This window comes from Budorcas taxicolor, chromosome 4, assembly GCF_023091745.1.
Source record: "Budorcas taxicolor isolate Tak-1 chromosome 4, Takin1.1, whole genome shotgun sequence".
Classification (NCBI taxonomy): Eukaryota; Metazoa; Chordata; class Mammalia; order Artiodactyla; family Bovidae; genus Budorcas; species Budorcas taxicolor.
The window spans coordinates 35,006,917-35,031,293 of NC_068913.1; the positions used below are offsets into that span (position 1 = coordinate 35,006,917).

Here is a 24,377-nt window from a genome sequence, read left to right on the forward strand (position 1 = left end):
TCCATGTTAATTCACTTATTGGTTCACTCAAGCATCACTCACTATGTACCAGATGGTGTGCTGGTCTTTGGGACTACCACATGCATTGTCAGCCCTGTCAGGAGGGTGACAGCTTAGTGCAGAACTTGTGGGAAGATGTGCAAGCATAAATTCTCTATTTTATAGAGAAGGCTTAAGAGAGGGCCAGAATATTATCCATGTGGTTGACAGGAATTGATGACATTCCGGTTCACAGGAGGGCACAGGGCTGGAATCATATTTCGTGCAAGACTTTTTTCAGTGTCTTTTAAATTGTTGCTATGTAGGGGAAATTATTTTATATGAAATTAAAAGATTCTGTGGATGAGGGGCATATAATGAAAATCATAGCTAAGACCTGAAATTTTTAAAATTTTATTTCTTTATTTTTGGTGGCACCGAGTCTTCATTGCTGTGCAGGCTTTTCTCTAGTTGCTGCAGGAGGGGCCTGCTTTCTAGTCGTGGTGCATGGGCTTCTCACGCTGCAGTGCAAGGACTCTGGGCACACACGGGCTTCAGGGGTTGTGACTCCCGGACTCCAGAGCACAGGCTCAGTAGTTGAGCTGCGCAGGCTTCGCGTTGACCCGCGGCATGTGGGACCTTCTTGGGCCAGGTATCAAACGCGTCTCCTGTGTTGGAAGGTGGATTCTTTACCACTGAGCCACCAGGGAAGCCCTAAGATAGCCTCTTTAATCCCTGCTTCAGATAAACAAAACTAAACATGGTGAGAAACCAGGGCTGAGGATCTCGTGCCTAGAATTTACAAGAAAGAGCCATGTCCAGCCCAGCTCCACCACCCTTTGTGAGAGGAGTGGCCCCATCAGGGAGCACGTGCTGGGAGCACAGGTTGTGAGGAGTGGGTGGATGGACCCGCAGGCGCCACGGTCTCAGGTGAAGCTGGCAGTGAGCTTGGTTGCAATCTGGATAAGCCCCGCCCCCATTGGTGCGCTTTCCGGGCACAGCTGGGAGGGGTCCTGTGGGCTCCCAGTGTGTGCTCAGGGCAGGGTCCCGAGCTCCCCACCACATGGGAGGTCTCCCCCAAAGTCCAACACCCAAGTTCAGAGTGGGTACTTCCTCATCATTGAGAGTTTGAGATGTTTCATCCGATTTTTCTCTGCTTGTTTTAATCTGGAGCTAATTTAAAGGTGTATTGTGTGCCTTAGGACATGAGCTGGTTTGATGATCATAAAAACAGTACTGGTGCACTTTCTACAAGACTTGCGATGGATGCCTCCCAAGTCCAAGGGGTATGTAGACCTCATTCTGCTACTGATTTTCTTTAACTTGGTTTGGGATAAACATATGGCATAGCTGCCACTGTTAAGCTGCCTCAGCTGCAAATAACAGACAACTCAAACTGGCCTGAACAACAAAGAGGAAGGTTAGACATCAGGGTTGACAGATCCATTGGTTCACAAGTGTCCAGAAGGACCCAGGACTCTGTCTGTTAACTCTGAGCAGCTTTCAGTCCTCAGAATTGGCTTCACCCTGAGGCTCCTTCCTTTGTGGCTACAAGGTGGCTTTTGGGAGCAACTGGAGCTATAAGCATCCCATGAAAGAGAAGGCATACCTGGACCTCAACCACCAAACCAACACCCTTCCTTTAAATCTAATTTAATTTGGGTCGCATACCCAACCCTGAACCAATAACTGGCTCAGGAGAGTGCCGCCCTCTCCCTGGCTTTCACCCCCAACCTTGGAGCTGAGGCCTGTTACACAAAGCTCATTGCTTCTGCACAATGCAAGATGTCACCTATGATGTCCCTATGACATCCCTCATTTTCTGATTGGTAGAAACAGTACTTCATCTTTATGAAGGCTTTCCAGAGGATGGTCTCTTAGGATCTGTATCCTTTGCAACTGATGGTCTCTTGGAGCTCATGAGCCTCCCTCTTATACATGTGAAGCAAACAGGCTTTAAAATGACCAGAGTGTCCGAGGTTTATTTGCTCTTTAAACATTGCCTTCAGGAAAAAGTGTATGTGCCCCATAGCCTCTCCCCAAAGCAGAGCAATGGTGACTTGGTTCTGTGATGCTGAATCCATGTGGTCAGGAAAGGAGTGAGAGTTGAAAGGCACAGACCGAGACTAACCTGCAGAGCCTCCCAAGTGATGCATGAGACTACTCTGGGCACCTGATGAGAAGAGCCAACTCGTTCGATGCTGGATAAGATTAAGGACAGGAGGAGAAGGGGGCGATAGAGGACTAGATCGCTGCGTGGCATCGTAGACTCGATAGACATGAGTATGAGCAAATTCTGGGAGATAGTAAACGACAGGGAAGCCTGGCATGCTGCAGTCCATGGGGTCGCGAAAGAGTTGGACATGACTGAGCGACTAAACAATAACAACAATCTTGGGTTTACTGTAATGAAAGAGAGCAAATGTTAGCACAGGCATAAATCCCTGTCTCATGGTTCTGACCAGGAGGCTGAAGGCTGTAGCTCACAGGTCTGCAACTTAAAATACAGCTCCCTCTCTTCTTTTGCTCATCCAGGCCACTGGGACCAGGTTGGCTCTGATTGCACAGAATACAGCTAACCTTGGAACTGGTATTATTATAGCATTCATCTACGGTTGGCAATTAACCCTTTTGCTGCTATCGGTTGTTCCAATTATTGCTGTATCAGGAATTGTTGAAATGAAATTGCTGGCTGGAAATGCCAAAAGAGATAAAAAGGAACTGGAAACTGCTGGAAAGGTGGGTCAAATAAGGCTTCAGTTGATATAAGTATGGTTGTTAAGACATGGGTTTTATTTGATTGATTTGTTACAACATGCATATTTTGGTAATGTTAGTGCTCCCGACAACTAATAGTGGTCAGCACTGAGTATGAAATATCTTGCTGTGTCAATGCCTAGAACTTGAAAATGGGATAATTAATGTAAAATTTTAGTGTATAGAAAGTGCTATATTCAGAAAATTTCTGAGTTTTCAGAGTTCGTTTTGCCTTTTACTTTGTACACTGATGCCATTGTTAGGACAAAGGTTACCCCTGTTTTACAGACAAAGAGTCCTTAAGGCAGAGAAATATGTGCACTGTTCTAAGAAGACAGTCCTGTTCTCGGTTGTGATTTCTGTAGTTAAGTTAGGCAGCCACCAGAGGGCAGTAATGCTCAGATTTGTGATTCTAATTGTAACGGCAATTGGGCACACACTTAAACTTGGACCTTACTTTGAGCCAGTTATTGTTCTAAGTATTTATATGTCCCAACTCATCCTCACAAGAATCCTATGAGTCAAGTACTAATGTTTTGCCAATTTTACAAATGCAGAACTCAAGAATGAAACAAGTTAAAGGCATGGCTCGGATTCAAATCCTGGTCTACTTCAAAGTTCTTTACCATATAGCCTCTTCATATGGGTTTAAATGTGTCTAAGCCTACATTTTATTTACACATACATGTATTTAAATGTTAAGTGTAGTCAACAACCAGGAATTTTTTTACCCTTACTTATGTAAATATTATGTTACATTGAAACATGAAGAGGTGACGAAATAGTGAAAATTGTGATGTAGTTTCTATAGCACAGCATTTGCAAAGCCTTTTCACAGACAATACTGCTTAGGCCTTAATACAGTTATGGTTACTTGAGGTGGGGCAGATAGCATGTCTCGCTCATGGGGAAGAAGAGCAGTGAGCATGATCCCCAGACTTCAGCTCTCAGGTACCCAGAGTCCTGGGAGACCCTCTTGGCTGCTGGCTGTGGCTCCTTTATTGTGTCATTTCCTTGTTTTGTTTGTCGCCACTAAAAACCACCCCAGAGTGTTTGTTTCCTTTCTCCTGAACCCTACTGCTTTTCACATTTCAGAAGGGAAATTGTCAGTAGGTAGAGTGAAGATCATTTTTTCTTAGACCAGTTACATGGAAGAAAACATCTTGAATCTAGTTAATAGAGCCTTACTTCTGTTAAAAATGGCTAATGACACTGAAAGTTGCCAGAGTTTTCTGGCAGGAGCAGGGCTGTTAGAATGGAACAGCTTGGCAAACAAAATGCCATTCTTGATCATCCGTCCTGGCCTTTAACCGCTCAGTATATCATACTGGAGATCCCTCACTTCTCTGGCCCTCAGTTTTCACTTATATAATGTGAGAAATTTTACCAGATAATGTTCCAGGTTCCTTTCCGCTACTACTCTGTCGTTTCAGGGATCAGAGGATGAACAACTCACGTTGACCAGTCTGAAATATTTTTAGTAGCTGCTTTAACCTAATAAGGGTTTTGTTTTTTTAATGAGAGGTTAGAAATTATAAATGTTAATTATCAGCAATTCAATCATATTTCAATTTGGTTTACTCTGTCAACTCCTGATTAACCCAAAATGAGGGTTAGAAAGGTCTTGGAATCTCTGCCCCCCGACCCTTGCCCTCTGCTCTTCTGCCACACCACTGTTTTTGTTGTTGTTGTTCTTTGTTTGTTTGTTTTTAAAGTTTTCATTGACCTGTGTGCAGATTAGTCATGGTTTGGGAACATGGGGACTTGGGATAATTTCCCATTTTCATTTTCCAGAAGAGGCTTAGTGATGAGGGTGTTGGTTGCTGGACTGGGAAGAGGGGAGGGAGGCTGTTTAGTCACCCTCTTGACTCAGGCCCTGCCTACTGACTGAGATACGGGGCCTACTGACCCAGAATGAACCCTCAAAGCACTTAATCCAGGGACCAGAAAACGAGAAGTTGAGTGACAGTCCTAACAACTAGTTTCTCCTTGTGTAAATTGCAAAGCAGGGAAAGCAGAAGAGCATAATGGGTTAAGAGCAGGGACTTGGCATCAAGTAGCCTGGTAGGAAATCCTGTCCCGCCTACTCATGAACTCTGGAGCCTTAGGCACGTCACTTCTCTGCTCTGTGCCTCAGCTCCTCACCTATGCGAACAGGAATAAGAACATGAACCTCAACACATGAGGTAATATCTTGTCACATGAGGTAATATCTGGCGCAGAGTGAAAGCCCATCTGTATTCTCTATTCTGGGGCTTCCAAGGTGGTTTAGCAGTACAGAATCCACCTGCAATTCGGGAGATGCAGGAGATGTGGGTTTGATCCCTGGATTGGGAAGATTCCCTGGAGGAGGAAATGGCAACCCACTCCAGTATTCTTGCCTGGGAAATCCCATGGACAGAGGAGCCGGGCAGGCTATAGTCCATGGGGTCACACAGAGTCGGACATGACTGAACACATTCTCTATTCCGGCTGTGATTACTGTTAGATGTTTCATTTATAATAAAGATAAAAGGCTCTTCAGCTTGAAGTATTGACTGTCTTTCTTTCATCGGGTTCCAGAAGCTGAGAACTGAGATAAAAGTCTCCAACCTAAGATTTCATTTTAGATTTTTGCCTCATGCTCCTTGTGCCAATGGTTTAGATGAATCAACTGCAGAACTCTGATTAAGGCTAAATAGCAGAGTCACAGACAATTAACTTCAGTCAGGGGTGGTTTAGCTGTCACAATCAGAAAACCACTCTGGCGGGTTTGGGTCAAAGGGTTTGCCATAAGGACATGCAGAAGTGTGGGGAACACAGCTGATGGTAACTGCAGGGTCCCCAGGGTCCTCTCTTAGAGCCACTAGCTCTCTCGTCTCTGTCTAGACATTTGTTCTGTTCCTCAGTTGCTGAATGTTCAGGCCAGCTTCCTACACATGCCCTGGTGACCTTAACCTCTGTATCTGTAGGCCCTCCCAAGTCACAGAGTTGCCTTCAAGTGCAGACACTAAATCCAAGTGGCCTAAATCTGTCAGATGTCTGTCCTGGTTTCATCGTTAAGGCGAGGTCGTAGTGTTTACAACTGGAATGTTCTCAAATGAGGATAAGCATTTTCTTTCCTAAGAAGCAGTGTGCCTTAGGGAAGAAATGATTGCACCTTCAGTAGATCCTTAGAAATCACTTGGGGTTTCCCAGGTGGCTCAGTGGTAAAGAACCTGCCTGCCAACACAGGAGACTCAATCCCTAAGTTCGGGAGATCCCCTGGAGGAGGAAATGGCAACCCACTTCAGTATTTTTGCCTGGAGAATCCCATGGTTAGAGGAGCCTGGCAGGCTTACAGTGCATGGGGTTGCAGAGAGTCAGACACGACTGAAGTGACTTAGCATGACTATCTCTTCTAAGATCCTATCCTATAAAGAAAGCAAAGTCGCAGAGGGGTTTGACTAAAGCCAGTCAAGTAATTGCCTGGTGGCAAGGCTGGGAATAGAATTAGGTTTTGTGTCCAGACCACTGTTCTTGCCCTAAGCTGATCTGTCTCTCAGCATAGGGCATAGGAAGGCTTGCCCACCATGCATAATAGCACAACCGGTGGTGCCTTTAAGATGCCCCAGGTTTCTCACAGAGCTTGTCTTGAATAACACATTACGACCATGCTCTACAAACCGAAGGAATTGAAAACTCATCAGTGCAAGCTTTGGAGTTCTTTGGACAGAGCCCTGAGACTTATTTATATACAATATATTATATATATAATAAATACATGTATATTTATTTATTTCAGAAGTATTATTATTTATTATTTCAGCAGTAAAAGCCCCACTTCTAATCAAGATCTGTTCTATGTTACAGATTGCAACAGAGGCAATAGAAAATATTAGGACAGTTGTGTCCTTGACCCAAGAAAGAAAATTTGAATCCATGTATGTTGAAAAATTGTATGGAGCTTACAGGTAATGAGCATATGATTGTTACTAAGAACCTAGTATTATTGATTGCAATTTTTAGGCTGAATTTTTGATTGTAGTTTTTATTGCTGCTGCAAACAATGATATCATTATAAGGATGACCTTTTTTCAATAATTATCTCACTGAAAACAAGTAATTTTTTGATGCAGTTGGACTATAGGATTGGATTTTTATATCTCTAATAAAAATAGTACGATTGAGTCTCTGAGAGCTAACAGGAACAGAGGGCTGCACAAGTACTTTTTTTTTTTTCCACCAGTGCAGGCAACATAAACAACCCATCTGGTGATTCAGGTAAACATTCTTTTAGGCAATTGCTCAAGCCTTTATTTTCTTTGGATTGTGTAAGACTAAACCAAAGATGAAAGTGCAAGTGGAGAGTGAAAAAGTTGGCTTAAAGCTCAACATTCAGAAAACGAAGATCATGGCATCTGGTCCCACCACTTCATGGGAAATAGATGGGGAAACAGTGGAAACAGTGTCAGACTTTATTTTGGGGGCTCCAAAATCACTGCAGATGGTGACTGCAGCCATGAAATTAAAAGACGCTTACTCCTTGGAAGAAAAGTTATGACCAACTTAGATAGCATATTCAAAAGCAGAGACATTACTTCGCCGACTAAGGTCCATCTAGTCAAGGCTATGGTTTTCCTGTGGTCATGTATGGATGTGAGAGTTGGACTGTGAAGAAGGCTGAGCACCGAAGAATTGATGCTTTTGAACTGTGGTGTTGGAGAAGACTCTTGAGAGTCCCTTGTACTGCAAGGAGATCCAACCAATCCGTTCTGAAGGAGATCAGCCCTGGGATTTCTTTGGAAGGAATGATGCTAAAGCTGAAACTCCAGTACTTTGGCCACCTCATGTGAAGAGTTGACTCATTGGAAAAGACTCTGATGCTGGGAGGGATTGGGGGCAGGAGGAGAAGGGGATGACAGAGGATGAGATGGCTGGATGGCATCACGGACTCGATGGACGTGAGTCTGAGTGAACTCCGGGAGTTGGTGATGGACAGGGAGGCCTGGCATGCTGCGATTCATGGGGTCGCAAAGAGTCAGACATGACTGAGTGACTGAACTGAACTGAAAGCAAAGATGAGACTTGCTTTGGGGTTAAAGTGTTTCCCTTGCTCTCTGGATGAGGGCCAGATCCATCCTATCCTGAAAACAAAGACAGTCTGTTTCTCTCGTTTATTCTTGAGCAACTCAACAAGCCTCCAGCATCTGTTTGCCACTTGTTTCCAACTAGGGCCCGTTCTCATGAATGGATATATTTTAGCACTAACAGAACTGAACACAAGCTGAATCACAACTTTGTGGACTAGAACAGTGGTTTTGAACACTTACGTATTTGGACAGAGATAGTTGTGAATTTCTCAGTGTATCCACCTTCTTAGTTATGTATACTTCACATAGCGACATTTTTCTGTCCCTTTGATGTTTGACATACAGGTCAGGAGCACTGTAAACTGTTCAGTACCATTAAGTATTGTAATACTGTGCTTACAGCACATAAGTTAAACTAGCCAAATAAGTAATACTTTGAATTTTCCCTCTTGCCAAGTGTCTTCCTTCTAATCTGAAAGTAAATGAATTACTATTCTTTTGGAGGATTTAGAATAATGAAGTGTAATAAAGTAGCGAAACTAGTAGAGGGTAGCATGAGGTCTAATTAGAAATAGTATAGAACAAATTGTGTTTGGGCTGGTGGGATCCAGTTCCAGGAAGAAGTTCTGATGTGCCTCTGTAGATCTCACTGACCCTACTTTTCCAAACCCCAAACATGAACAGACTGTAATCTAAAATGTAAGAGACTATAACTAGTCACAGAAGACGAGATAATAATATTAGACAATCGAATTTAGACAATTCAAACTTTAGTCTTAACTCTAACATCCTTTGTTTTTGACACAACAATCATGCTTATATCATGTGTTGAATGTCTGAATTACTAGATATTCATGTGTAATAAGAATAGCAACTATCATTTGAACATCCTCTGTGACTATGCCAAAGCCTTTGACTGTGTGGATCACAATAAACTGTGGAAAATTCTGAAAGAGATGGGAATACCAGACCACCTAACCTGCCTCTTGAGAAATCTGTATGCAGGTCAGGAAGCAACAGTTAGAACTGGACATGGAACAACAGACTGGTTCCAAACAGGAAAAGGTGTACGTCAAGGCTCTATATTGTCACCCTGCTTATTTAACTTATATGCAGAGTACATCATGAGAAACGCTGGACTGGAAGAAACACAAGCTGGAATCAAGATTGCTGGGAGAAATATCAATAACCTCAGATATGCAGATGACACCACCCTTATGGCAGAAAGTGAAGAGGAACTAAAAAGCCTCTTGATGAAAGTGAAAGAGGAGAGTGAAAAAGTTGGCTTAAAGCTCAACATTCAGAAAACAAAGATCATGGCATCTGGTCCCATCACTTCATGGGAAATAGATGGGGAAACAGTGGAAACAGTGTCAAACTTTATTTTTTTGGGCTCCAAAATCACTGAAGGTGGTGACTGCAGCCATGAAATTAAAAGATGCTTACTCCTTGGAAGACAAGTTATGACCAACCTAGATAGCATATTCAAAAGCAGGGACATTACTTTGCCGACTAAGGTCCGTCTAGTCAAGGCTATGGTTTTCCTGTGGTCATGTATGGATGTGAGAGTTGGACTGTGAAGAAGGCTGAGCACCGAAGAATTGATGCTTTTGAACTGTGGTGTTGGAGAAGACTCTTGAGAGTCCCTTGGACTGCAAGGAGATCCAACCAGTCTATTCTGAAGGAGATCAACTCTGGGATTTCTTTGGAGGGAATGATGCTGAAGCTGAAACTCCAGTACTTTGGCCACCTCATGCGAAGAGTTGACTCATTGGAAAAGACTCTGATGCTGGGAGGGATTGGGGGCAGTAGGAGAAAGGGACGACCGAGGATGAGATGGCTGGATGGTATCACGTACTCGATGGACGTGAGTCTGAGTGATCTCCGGGAGTTGGTGATGGACAGGGAGGCCTGGCATGCTGCGATTCATGGGGTCGCAAAGAGTCGGACACGACTGAGCGACTGAACTGAACTGAACTGAACTGTAAGCTAAGTACTGTGCTAGACATTTATATTGTCTGTTTAGATCTCCAAGCAGTTTTGTATATCCTGGTTATCCCCCTCTTACAAATCAGAAAACTGATACATAGAGAGGTTAAATCACCTCCTCTGATTATAACTGGGAGCAGAATTTAACGGGTAAACTAAACTTAGAAGCTGCGTTATTTGTATAACCCAGTGTTAAAGAGGCTGAAGAGATGATTACAGATATACTGATTTGCTTTTCAGGAATTCTGTGCGGAAGGCACATGTCTATGGGCTTAGTTTTAGTACTTCCCAAGCATTTATGTACTTTTCCTATGCTGGTTGTTTTCGATTTGGTGCCTATCTCATCGTAAATGGACACATGCGCTTCAGAGATGTTATTCTGTAAGTAATCTTTTTAAATTTATTGAGATTATTCCATAACAGAGCTTCAGTAGGTCTATGCAAAAGTTTGTAGTAGACTGAAAAACTAATTTATGATGAAGCCACAGAGTTGAATCTACTCTAGAAATTGGATGTTGTCAGTACTCCAAGGATAGTTTCATTTATCGAGTGGACTGAAGTCAACCAAGCTAGTGAACACGATCATAAACCAGACTTCTAGTAATACATAGGACAGGAGGATAGCCGGTATTCTCAATGTGGAAATAAAACATAGAAAACTGCGAGAGGTTAAATAGCTTACCATTTATGGGCAGCCAAAGATGGCCTTGCCAGTAGGATAGGAATGCATGAGTGAAATCTGGGAAAGACTGTCTTCCCTAACCAGACCTGGGATGACCCTGCCCACTCTTGCCTCTTAGCCTTCCTATTGTCTTGGTTTCCAAGGCTAACCAATGGTCTTTCGAAATATGCCAAATACATTCAATTAGGTTGCAGTCTAGTCTTGCCAAGGGGAAGCTATTCTTTTAGGATCACTTGGGATATTTCTGGTGTGATGGGATGATTTTTAAAGCAGTAGCAAACAACTTAAAAAAAAAAAAAAACAGGGTCAAGACAGACAAAGTGAAAGAGTTTACAAGCTATTCTTTTGTTTTCATCCAAAATTAAAATAACCATGAAAAAGGAATATGTATCTTTGCATCAGTCAGGATCCTAGCAGGGACAAATGGGCTTGCAAAGTACGGGGTCTCTCTAATTGGGAGAGTAGCACTGACATATATAAATGACCATGTATAAAATAGCTAGCTAGTGGGAAGCTGCTATATAGCACAGGGAGCTCAGCTCAGTGCTCTGTGATGACCTAGTGGGGAGGGATGGGGTGGAGGAGGGAGCTCAAGAGGGAGGGGATATGTGTATACATTTTGTACAGCAGAAACTAACTCAACAATGTAAGGCAATTATCCTCCAGTTAAAAAAATTAAGGGTCTATTTTTAAAGGTGTGAGATGTATCGAGGTCAGCAGTGCCAGCTAGGAACCACCAGGATGTTACTTAAGCCTAAAGGGCAAGAAGAGGGAGGGATTTTCAGAACCCAGCATGCAGTGTTGGGGGGGACACCACAAGTATCCACCAGGAAAGGGGCCAGCGCAACAAATGCCCTGGCCCCTCTCCTCCAGCCTCCATCCCTACTATGCTGGTCCTTGCCAAACGCCATCAGGAGCCAGAGGAGCAGGAAACCTTTTGATGCAGGCCCTGTAGGTCAGCCTCTAAGGCACAGAGGAAGGAAGATGGTGTCAGGTAGAGATGGAGAGTAGAAAGTGGTTTCAGAGACAGATGCAAACAGCCAGTTGGGAATTACCACTCGGAGTATGCATACTGTCTAGAAAAACACCATCGAAGAAATTGACCCTGCTGTTGAAAGCTGTCTTATTTTTATCTTTAAAATGTTAAATTCTGGGTAATTGGAAGATAGCCTTTAAAGGCTTTCATACTAAGGCTGCATTGCAGGCTCTATAGGAAGGCCAGGCAGCTAGCTATGGGTGAGCTGCTCATCTCTCTTTGAAAATTTGATTTTTGGTAATCAACCTTCTCACGTATTTACATGAATACTCTACTCACCATCCTCTGCCTCGTGTACTTAAGACACTTTAATATTTAGGTTTACACTTTGCTGCACAGCAATAATTAACACAATCTTGTAAGATCAACTATACTTCAATGTTTTAAAAAAGAATTAAAAATAGAAAAAAAATTAACTTACAAACCAAAACAAGAAGCCAAGTGCCATGATTCCCAGTCCAGAATTATCTAATCCATATCAGGGTACAGAAGCAAAGGAGAGAAGATTCAGTGCATGGAGTTTGATTCAGTTTGATTCAGGTTTTTTCAAGCTTGTGGAACTTTAGTCTCACTTATTTGAATGTAGCTCAAAAGAGACAATACAAACAGCTTAAAAAAAAAAAAACCTTAGAAGTTTGGGGGAATTTTTTTTTAAGTTCTCCATTATTATTAGAGATCTCCCTATGCTCCTCTTTCTTTGGGGAGCTCTGATGCCAGAAGTAAATAGCTTTGTAAATGGCACTAATTGTAAAGAACCTACCTGCCAATGCAGGAGATACCAAGGGATGCAGGTTAGATCCCTGGGTCAGGAAGATCTCCTGGAGGAAGGCACAGCAATCCGCTCCAGTATTCTTGCCTGGAGAACCCCATGGACAGAGGAGCCTGGTGGGCTATGGGGTCACAAAGAGTTGGACACGACTGAGCGACTGAGCACGCACACGCAGATCTCAGAGTCTTTAGTTCTTCCTAGATGTTATCATCCATATCCATTCTTTTAACTGGAGAATAGACCTTTAGGTTAAGACGATTGCTTTTTGAGGGGTGTAGCAACAGATATTTTACTTATAAGAGAAAAGCTGTTTGTAGTAAAGGCTTATTTTGCCTAATAAGAATTCTTTAAGCATAGTGCCGATGATTATCGTTTGCCCAGTGGAGAGGTGGGGAGTGGGGTTGTGGAAGCCACTGTCTGGAGGTCAGGGCTGTAGAGTCAGGAGGAAGTCTCACTCCTGATCTGGTCCTGATCAAGTCCCTTCAGCACCCAGAGCTCCAGTTCCCTCAACTCTAAACAGGGTATGCAGCTAATCAGTAGAATTACCTGAGAATTATCAGTAGAATTCTGATTCTCTGATCAGGAACTCCTGGAGAGAGAAGGACTTTACAAAGTTCCATGAAATCCAGGACATGAGAAGTCCTGAAGGAAGTCAGAGCATGCTCAGTTGTATCCAACTCTTTGTGACCCCATGGACTGCCACACGCCAGGCTTCCCTGTCCTTCACTATCTCCCAGAGTTTGCTCAAGCTCATGTCCATTGAGTCGGCGATGCCATCCAACCATCTCATCCTCTGTCATCCCCTTCTCCTCCTGCCCTCCGTCTTTGCCAGCATCAGGGTCTTTGCCAAGGAGTCAGCTCTTTTACATAAACTAATTTTCAAAATTCCTCTGCCTCCGTCTAGGGTGTTCTCAGCGATTGTGTTGGGCGCTGTGGCTCTAGGACACGCTAGTTCCTTTGCTCCAGACTATGCTAAAGCCAAGCTGTCTGCAGCCCACTTATTCAAGCTCTTTGAAAGACAACCTCTGATTGACAGCCACAGTGAAGAAGGCCTGAGGCCCGTGAGTTCCTTGCTGTCTCATGAGCACTGGGTTAATTTTTTCCTCAAGGTTTTCTGTCTGCTAGATCATGTCGACTGGAAAAAAAGGGAAAAAGCACAATGTGAGAGTTGTGAGTTAAGTTTTATTTGGGGCAAAAAGAGGCCAATAGCCGGGAGACAGCACCTCACACAGCTCTGAGAGACTGCTCCGAAGAGGTGGGGGGAATGTCAGTGTTCCATTTGATTTTACTGAAGGGACTACCTGCGGTCAGGCACACATTTTGGCAGAGGTTTTCTGCTAGTCACAAGTAACGGATGTCTCTGCTGATGATTTTAGTGCTTTTCTAGTTATGAGACGATGCAAGAAACTGGGTTCATAAAATTCTCTCCTGAAAATGTCTGTCTGTAGGCCTGTTCTGCCAGTGTTTTCCCAGAGCATAGAGTGCCTCATTCCTGATCTCTGCCTTGAACCCCTTTCAGGGGTATTGAAGGTCAGCGGCTGGAGAAGTTTGTGGCTTAGCCTTTGTAGATGAGAGGCAGATGTCAAGTGGCAATCGTAACCACAGAATAAATTTGTAGTGATTACGCTGACATTGACTTCACTAGCTTTGTGATAGTTACAGGGCTAATAATATTTGGCCAACTTTCCTGGCATTTTCAAATTTCATAGAAGGTTGCAAGGATTCTGAAGTAGAGCACATCAAAAGTGAAAAAAAAAAAAAACCACCACCAAATATCCAGATATACTAGAACTAAATAATTTCCATGAAAATTGAGTCATCTGCAGGGAAAGTATGTGGCTTTAATATTGTGAGTAACTGCATTAGCAATTTGGCTCTCATCACCTGGTGTAATGACTGTGTTATAAATGATAAGACAGCTACTTTATTCAGAGTGCTGCTGCTGCTGCTGCTAAGTCGCTTCAGTCGTGTCCGACTCTGTGCCACCCCATAGACGGCAGCCAACCAGGCTCCCCCGTCCCTGGGATTCTCTAGGCAAGAATACTGGAGTGGGTTGCCACTTCTCTCTCCAATGCATGAAAGTGAAAAGTCAAAGTGAAGTCGCTCAGTCGTGTCCGACTCTTAGCGACCCCATGGACTGCAGCCTACCAGGATCCTCCATCCATGGGATTTTCCAGGCAAGAGTACCGGAGTAGGAGGATAAAATTACTGTGCCAAGTGAGTGAGTTAAAGAAGCCGCAGGGCTAGAGTTAAGGGCTCTCCACCAAGACTGCTCTAAATCCCCATGCCTTTGAGCCTTGAGTCAGTGACTTGGCTTCTGCTGCTAAATTATCATTTGGGAACACTAAATATTTGTCTTCAGTGACCCAGAAATTTTGAGTTTAGACAACAATGCTACAACTCTCTTTACTCTAACCTGAACCCCTGGTTCCCATATTCATTTTGTATATATAACAACTCTAAAATATGACTCTCTTTAACCTGTAGCCCTGGTTTCCATCTTCATTTTGTGTATATGACAATTCTATGACTCTCTTTAACCCGTACCCCTGGTTCCCATCTTCATTTTATAACAACTTGCTACCAATACTACCTGGTGCCACTACTTGTGCTGAACACAGATTTTATGTTACCCTGCTGTAGTGTCTGTTAAAGCCTCCTTGAATTTATACTTTTTATTCCAATGATTTATCAGACTAACTATAATAGCAATATAAACATACCTATTTTTTAGGATAAGTTTGAAGGGAATGTGACACTTAATGAAGTCATGTTCAGCTACCCCACCCGGCCAAACGTACCTGTGCTTCGGGGGCTGAGCCTGGAGGTGAAGAAGGGCCAGACGCTGGCCCTGGTGGGCAGCAGCGGCTGCGGGAAGAGCACGGTCGTCCAGCTCCTGGAGCGGTTCTATGACCCCTTGGCTGGCACAGTGGTGAGCATGCTTTCTGAGATCAGTAACCTGCTTTAAGGCACTATCGGGCAAGACCTATAATCTTAATGAAAAAATTACCACATTCTGTGGATCCCAAACTGGTGCCCACAGTCAGACAAATATATGGGGACAGTCGGGTAGAATATCTGGAACTGAGTGGAGTTCAGAAAGGACTGAGTATGAAGTTGATCTCTACCCCACCCTGGGCCCTTTGCACCAGCCGGATCCCCCTGAGTGAACACACATTCGCTTCCTGCCAGAGTTCTGAGCAGATTCCCAGACTCCCTCCCCTCCCTTCTGCTTGGCCATCTCTCTAACCCTGAACTTGAGGCTCTCGTTGATCCTTACCTCCAGGGCTCTAATATTTGGCTTTTAGCATTGATGTTGTTGGTGTCTAGCCCCTGGCCCTGTTCGAGCAGAAGTGTGGCTCTTACCAATAATGCCTGCATCTCCCATTACCTTGGGATGGTACCCACCGACCTGGCCCAGGGAGCCAACCCCCATGTAGACAGTCACCAGAATGTTAAACCTTCTTGAGTTGTTTCTTTGGGGGAAAACCTTACGTTTCCAGTATTACAATTACTATGAAGATATGAATATGGGCAAACCAGCTCAACAGTATTCTGCAGATATGCTGTGCTAATCCTCTGGTGGGGATTTCTTTCTTAAAAGGCAAAGACTAGCTGGACTCATGTGTATTTCTTCACCGTGTCCTTAGCACTGTGGAAGCTGTATCTGCACTTAGCACATCACAAGGCTCCTCTAGAAGCATCAGGCCTCCTGCTTCCAACAAACAAAAAATAAAACCACCACCAAAGATAAAGATACTACTCTTGAACTTGTCCACTTTCAGTTAAACTCTGGTCCTTGTGTGTTAGTCACTCAGTCCTGTCCAGCTCTGTGACCCCGTGGACTGTAGCCCACCAGGTTCCTCTGTCTATGGAATTTTCCAGGAAAGAATACTGGAGTAGGTTCCCATTCCCTTCTCCAGGGGATCTTCCCGACCCAGGGATTGAACTCCAGTCTCCTGCATTGGCAGGCAGATTCTTTGCCATCTTAGCCAACAGTGAGGGTAGGTGAAGACTGCTAGTTCTCAGGGGAAAGAGAGATGAGGGGGCTAAGAGAGGTGAGGGGGCTAAGACAGGAGATAAGCAGCTTTCAGATTGTGGGGCCCTGCTACTGATCTGCTTTTCTTCCTGGTGTGCCTGGAGAAGGGGCACAGTGTCAAGGTGAAAGGTCAGAGCTGTTCGGGCGACAGCAGATACAAGTAGGACACTGCATTGCTTGCTTCTTTTTTTTTAATTAATTAATTTTAATTGGAGGCTAATTACTTTACAATATTGTGGTGAGGGCAAAGGATGGTACACTTGCCTGGATGAAGGCGGACAGGAACAGAGAGTAATGTGGAGAGACAGGGCCAAATGTGCTACCATTTTCCCAGGTAGAACAAGAAAGGGATGGCTGAGTTGCCATAAAAAAAAATCTTTTTGTTGACTGTGTGGGTCTTACAGGCTCTTACAGTGTAAGAGCTTACAGGCGGTGAGGCTTGGTATTTCACAAGCTGCCGATGTCCATGTGCCACAGTCCTCTTAGTAACATACTGTTCAGTTTTCTTTTGTTTAAGTCCTTCTTACAGTTTGTGGAGTTTGGTTTTCAGCTTCTAGATGGTCACGAGGCAAAGCAGCTCAACATCCAGTGGCTCAGAGCCCAACTTGGAATCGTGTCCCAGGAGCCCGTCCTGTTTGACTGCAGCATTGCCGACAACATCGCCTATGGGGACAACAGCCGGCCCGTAACCATGCCTGAAATTGTGAACGCGGCCAAAGCAGCCAACATCCATCCTTTCATTGAGACCTTGCCCCACGTAAGTGAGCTGGTGACTTCCTGGATGTGGTCGGAATCAACTGCAGACTGTGTTCCTCCTCCAGCAGGGCCCAGAGTTGGCTTCTGTACTAGTACTGTGACCTTGGACTCCACACTGAAGTCCGTGATACCAAGTTTCCTTATTGGTAAATGGAAATATTAGTTGTGGTGTTTATCTTGAACCAATGTCATGGGAAACGAATGAGGCAATTGTTAAGTCACCTCAAACTGTTTGTTGTGGGCTGCATTCGCACTATAGCCCTGTTTGCTTTATCCCTTATGGCACTTTCTTTTATAATGAAACATTTTATTTTGAGGTAATTATAGATTCACGTGCAGTTGTAAGGAATATGGGGATCATATGTACCTTTGGCCTAGTTTTCTCCAGTGACATCTTGCAAAAGTGATAGAGTATTGCAACCACGATACTAATTTGATACAGCCCACTGACCTTACTCAGAATGCGCAGGTTTTGCTTGTATGCATTTGTATACATGTGTGCTTAGTTCTCTTCACTTTTATTGCATGTGAGACTCACATCCACTCCTCCAGTCAGGATATGGAACCTTTTCATCACCACAGATTCCTCATGTTACCTTTCCGTTCACACCCCTCCTCCTTACTCTCACTCCCCACAACCCCTGGCAACAAATAACTGTTCTCCATTTCTGTCATACTTTCAGAATGTTATATAAAGACATGTACAGTATATAAGCACATGATATTAGCATTTTCACTTGGCGTAATTCCCTGAAGCTGTCGTGTGTTAACTGTGTAGTTCATGCCTTTTTATTACTGAATCAGATGGATATATGGTCTGGATGGCCTGCAGCTTTTAAAATTTTTTATTGGGGTACAGTTGGTTTACAATGTTGTGTTAGTTTCAGGTATACAAAAAGTGAATCATATATATATATATATATATATGATTATACATTATGTATATATGTGTGTCTCCACATACACTCAATTTTAAGATTGTTTTCCCATAGAGGCCATTACAGAGTATTGAGCAGAGTTCCATGTGCTGTACAGTAGGTTGAAATTAGTTCTTTTACATTATAGTGGAGTGTATCTGTCAATCCCAGTCTCCTAATTTAACATCCTCCTCCCCATTCCTTCCTGGTAACCATGTTTGTTTTCTACATCTGTAACTCTATTTCTGTTTTGCAGAGAACAGAGGATGTTCCTATCACTGTTGGTGGAAATGTGAATTGGTACAACCACTATGGAGAACAGTATGGTGGTTCCTTAAACTAGAGCTACCGTATGACCTGCAGCTTTTTAAACTAGTCACCTATTGAGGTGTATTGTTTCCAGTTGGGCTTTTAAGAGTAAAGCTGCTATAAGTATTTGTGTACAGGTTTTAGTGTGAACCTGAATTTCATTTCTCTGGGATAAATGCCCAGGAGTATAACTGCTAGACCATATGGTGATTGGTAGTTTAATTTTATAAGAAATGGCTAAACAGTTTTCTAAAGTGCTGTTGCCATTTCACATTCCCACCAGCAGGGATGAGGGATATAGTTTCTTTGAATCTTTGCCAACATTTGCTGTTGCAACTTTACCATCCTGATAGGTACACAGTGATATCTTATTGTGATTTTAATTTGTATTTCCTAATGGCAGAAGATGTTGAACATTTTTAGTTATTTGCCATCTATATTTCCTCTGTGATGAAATGTCTTTTCATGTATTTTGCCTATTTTCTAATTGGATTGTTTTTTACTGTTGAGTGTTGACAGATTTTTATATGTTCTACTTACTAGTAAGTCCTTTGTTGGAAATGTAGTTTCCAAATATTTTCTCCCAGTTTGTAGTTTTGTTTCTCATCCTTTTAAAAGGGTCTTTTGCAAAGCTTAAGTTTTTGATTTTGATGAGGTTACCAGTTCAGTTCAGTCGCTCAGTCGTGTCCGACTCTTTGCGACCCCATGAATCACAGCACGCCAGGCCTCCCTGTCCATCACCAACTCCCGGAGTTCACTCAGACTCAGGTCCATCGAGTCAGTGATGCCATCCAGCCATCTCATCCTCTGTCGTCCCCTTCTCCTCCTGCCCCCAATCCCTCCCAGCATCAGAGTCTTTTCCAATGAGTCAACTCTTCGCAGGAGGTAGCCAAAGTCCTGGAGTTTCAGCTTTAGCGTCATTCCTTCCAAAGAAATCCCAGGGCTGATCTCCTTCAGAATGGACTGGTTGGATCTCCTTGCAGTCCAAGGGACTCTCAAGAGTCTTCTCCAACACCTCACTTCAAAAGCATCAATTCTTCGGCACTCAGCCTTCTTCACAGTCCAACTCTCACATCCATACATGACCACAGAAAAAACCATAGCCTTGACTAGACGGACCTTAGTTGGCAAGGTAATGTCTCTGCTTTTGAATATGCTATCTAGGTTGGTCATAACTTTTCTTCCAAGGAGTAAGCGTCTTTTAATTTCATGGCTGCAATCACCATCCTTTATTTCCTTTTACAGACTGTGCTTTTGTTGTCAAGTCTGAGAACTCTTTTTCTAGGCCTTGGTCCTGCAGATGTTCTCCACTGGTTATTTTCTAAATTTATGGTTTTACAATTTAATTTCATTATCCACTTTGAGTTAATTTTGTCATAAGGCTGTTTTTCTTTAGTGTTTTATTTCTTTGGAGAGGATGTGTACTCTCCAATTTCCAGTCCCCAACACTCCCTATTTATTACCTCATTAGCTGCCATCCTCGTTAGTATAGTGCTGAGTATCCCCGCCTGTCACGTGGGAGACCAGTGTTCGAGTCCCCAACGGGCAGGCAACACAACCTTGGGGATTCCCTGGTGGCTCAGATGGTAAAGTGCCTGTCTGCAATGCAGGAGACCTGGGTTTGATCCCTGGGTTGGAAAGATCCTCTGGAGAAGGAAACAGCAGCCCACTCCAGTACTCTTGCGTGGAAAATCCCATGGACAGAGGAGCCTGGTAAGCTACAATCCATGGGGTCGCAAAGAGTCAGACACTACTGAGCGACTTCACTTTAATTTAGCTGCTGTGACTATAGCCAAATTGCAGTGAGATCAATACGGATTTGAAAACTAAGGTAAGAATTCAGTGACACAATTTTCTGTTACAAGTAATTTAATATTATATTGTGTGCTATGTATTTTTTTCTCTCGATTACAAGTTCCTTAAGAGTAAGAACAGAGGCAAATTCATTTTTATACTTCCCATAGGTAGTCAGTAAATATTTAAGTGAATGAATGAATTTAAAAAGAATAAATTGGGCTGTGTGGGTCATGTGAATAGTTTAAATTAATAATGTTGAACACTGACATGCAACCATTTTAGGACTCCAGTGACAGGAGATGAGGCGTCCCTGGTGGCTCAGATAGTAAAGAATCTGCCTGCAATGCAGGAGTGAAAGGAAGTGTTAGTTGCTCTGTTGTGTTCAACTCTTTGTGACCATATGGGCTGCAGCCCACCAGGCTCCTCTGTCCATGGAGTTCTCCAGGCAAGAATACTGGAGTGGGTAGCCATTCCCTTCTCCAGGGGATCTTCTGACCTCAGGATGGAACCCAGGTCTCTTGCATTATAGGCAGATTTTTTACCGTTGAGCCACCAGGAAGCCTATGCAATGCAAGAGACTTCAATCCCTGGGTTGGGAAGATCCCCTGGAGAAGGGAACTGATGTTCAGATGATGATAGGAATTGGACAGTTTGTTGCAGAATATGAAATGAAATGAAAACTAAGATCATTAACATTCTAGTTTGATTTTGAAAATGCCACGTTAAAAAAAAGTAAATGCACGTCATCATAGTTTATGTTATAGAAACTTTATTATTACGTATTTTTTCCTATAATTAGAACTGTCAAGTGTCAAATAAAAGTTTATTCAATATACTATTAGGATTTTTCTAAACTAGAACTTTACTAACTTTATTAATGGCTAACTTGCAGAAATATGAAACAAGAGTGGGAGACAAGGGGACTCAGCTTTCCGGGGGGCAGAAACAGAGGATTGCTATCGCCCGAGCCCTCATCCGACACCCCCGCATCCTGCTGCTGGATGAAGCTACATCAGCACTGGATACCGAAAGTGAGAAGGTATGGCTTCCCACTTCATGTCCCATTTAATTTATAAAACAAAACTTTTCAAGCAGTCAATCACGAAAAAAACACAAACTGCTCACTATTTTTAAAGAATTCTGGCAAAAAAAAAAAAAAATGGACAGAAGTCCTAGATATTGTTCAAAGATGACATACAGATGGCTAACAAACACATGAAAAGGTGTTCAATGTCACTAATTATTAGAGAAATGCAAACCGAATCTACAGTGAGGTAACTCCTCATACAAGTCAGAATGGTTATCATCAAAAAGTCTACAAAAAATAAACGCTGGAGAGGGTGTGGGAAAAAAAGGAACCCTCCCACACTGGTGGTGAATGTAAACTCAGACAGCCACAATGGAGAACAGTATAGAGGTTCCTCTGAAAATTAAAAGTAAAGTTAGCATATAATCCAGCAGTCCCACTCCTGGGCATATATCTGGAAAAAAAACTTGGTTTGAAAGGACATATGCACCCCAGTGTTCTCTGCAGCACTGTTTACAATATCCAAGACATGGAAGCACCTAAATGTCCATCGACAGAGGAATGGATAAAGATGTGGTGCATATAAACAATGGACTCATAAGGCATAAAAGGAATGAAATAATGCTATTTGCAGCAACATGGAGGGACCTAGAGGTTACCGTACGAAGTGAAGTCAGAGACAGAAACACCGTTATGATATCATGCAAATGTGGAATTGAAAAAATAATACAAAAGAACTTATTTATAAAACAAAGACTCATAGACATAGAAAAAAACACTTATGGTTATCAAAGAGGGGAGGGATAAATTAGGAGTTTGATTTTAAAATATATGTGCTGCTATTTTTAAAATAGATAACCAAGAACCTACTATATAGTATAGGCATTTTATTCAACATTTTGTAATAATCTATAATGGAAAATATGTAAAAGGATATATGTAACTGAATCACTTTGCTGCATACATGAAACTAACAACACACCATTGTAAACTATATTTCAATAAAAATTTCAAAAGATAGGTGAGCACAGAAAAAAGGAAACAAATGTACACAGCAGTTATTTTGAGGTAAAATATTTTTATTTCATCCCTTCGTTCCAGAATTTTCCAAATTTTCTAAAATGATTACATTTTATACACAAAAAGTACTTTTATTGCACTTTTTGTTTGAATTCTTTAGCATATTAATAATGGAAAAACTGGGAAATAAAACACTCAAAATTGAAGCAGTTAAATTATTTTGTGACTAGTTCGAAAATTTAAAGATTGTGAAGATTATTTGAAAATTATTTACTCTTGTGAAGATTAGTTTGAGAATACATTTTTATTATAAAGAACATAACTGTATGCAAGACGGACTATGTAAAACTCAATACATAAAGCTAAAAATTCAAAGATGACATGAGAAATGAAAGGTAACTTTCTTTTGTATAGATGGTAAAATATTTGGATTTCCTTTACTTTTAAAACTTATTTCTATAATTTTTAAGGTAAGGCTTCTGTTCTGATTTATTAATAGATTGTCCAAGAAGCCCTGGACAAAGCCCGAGAGGGCCGCACCTGCATCGTGATTGCTCACCGGCTGTCCACCATCCAGAACGCAGACTTGATAGTGGTGATTGAGAATGGCAGAGTCCGGGAGCACGGCACACACCAGCAGCTGCTGGCACAGCGAGGCATCTATTTCTCTATGGTCACTGTCCAGGCTGGGACACAGAACTGATGAACTCTTGTTATAGTGTATCTTAAAAATAAATTCTGACAAGTTTTTCTGATTTAGAGACTTCTTTTATAAGTCACCATAAAACACAGGTATATCTTATTCCAACTTGGAACATCCAATTTGGGGTTGTCTATTACAGCTTTTGACATTTAGTTGTTAAAAGTAACATCTGGCTTGATGCAGTATGAAAACAAACAGCCTGGCTCTGAGTTACAAAAAATGTATGGAGAGAATATTACTCACCATAAAAAAAGTAATACCATTTGCAGCATCATAGATGGACCTAGAGATTATCTTAATAATATCAGTCACTATCTTAATGTTTCTCAGACAAATACCATATAATAACACTTACATATGGAATCTAAAAAAAATGATACAAATGAACTTATTTACAAAACAGGAAAAGACCCAGACATAGGGGAAGAGGGATAAATTTGGAGTCTGGGATCAACAGAAACACACTACTATATATAAAAATAATAAACATCAAGGACCTATTGTATATAGCACAGGGAATAATATTCAATATCTTGAAATAATCTATAATGGAAAAGAATCTGAAAAATAGACATAAAAATAATGGAATCACTTGGCTGTATACCTGCAACATTGTAAATCAACTATATATGAATAAAAAAAAGAAAGTAAAAAGTTTAGGTATATATAACTGTATGTTGAAGATGTAATCTGATCCCTATCAAATTATTCATGACATTTTCCACAGAACTAAAATACATATGGAACCATAAGAGACACAGAATTGCCAAAGCAATTCTTTTCCTGAAGGAAAAGAACAAAGCAGGAGGCCTAACTCTCTCAGACTGCAGACAGTACCATAAGGCTAATCAAAACAGCATGTTATTGGCACAAAAACAGACATGTGGATCAATGGAACAGGACAGACAGCCTAGAAGTAAAACCACACACCTACAGTCAGTTAATCTTTGACAAAGGAAGCAAGAATATACAATGGAGAAAAGACAGTCTCTTTCAGCAAGTGGTACTGGGAAAGCTGGACAGCTTCATGTAAACCAATGAAGTTGGAATACTCCCTCACACTGTAAGTGAAAATAAAGTGGCTTAAAGACAAACATAAAATTATACCATGAGACTCCCTAGAAGAGATCATAGGCAAAACATTCTGACATAATTCATACCATTTTTTTTTATTTGGCTGCACCAAGTCTTAGTTGTGGCACATGGAATCTTCTGTCTTCATTGTGGCATGCAGGATCTTTTTAGTTGCAGCATGTGGGATCTAGTTCCTCAACCAGGGATTGAACCTGGGCTCCCCTGCACCGGGAGCATGGAGTCTTAGCCACTGGACCACTTGGAAAGTCCCCATACCAGTGTTTTCTAGGTCAGTTTCCCAAGGCAACAGAAGTAATAACAAAAATAAACAAATGGAACTAATCAAACTGACAAGCTTTTACAGAATGGGAGAAAATATATGCAAATGATGTGAACAACTAGGGACTGATTTCCAAAATGTACAGCTCTACCACTGGGTAAACAAACAACCCAACCAAAAAATGGCCAGAAG

General features: G+C 42.2%; 1 protein-coding gene across 1 annotated transcript in view; it reads left to right on the forward strand.

The window, feature by feature from the left end:
* ABCB4 (ATP binding cassette subfamily B member 4) overlaps positions 1-22,831 on the forward strand; it is a 76,857-nt gene extending 54,026 nt beyond the window's left edge. Inside the window, exons 21-29 of the mRNA XM_052638384.1 lie at positions 1,182-1,265; positions 2,515-2,718; positions 6,568-6,668; positions 10,017-10,157; positions 13,168-13,324; positions 14,998-15,195; positions 16,853-17,059; positions 20,974-21,120; positions 22,628-22,831. Coding sequence (XP_052494344.1) covers positions 1,182-1,265; positions 2,515-2,718; positions 6,568-6,668; positions 10,017-10,157; positions 13,168-13,324; positions 14,998-15,195; positions 16,853-17,059; positions 20,974-21,120; positions 22,628-22,831 — 1,443 coding nt within the window. The remainder of the gene's footprint in view (positions 1-1,181; positions 1,266-2,514; positions 2,719-6,567; positions 6,669-10,016; positions 10,158-13,167; positions 13,325-14,997; positions 15,196-16,852; positions 17,060-20,973; positions 21,121-22,627) is intronic.
* The last annotated feature ends 1,546 nt before the right edge of the window (positions 22,832-24,377 follow it).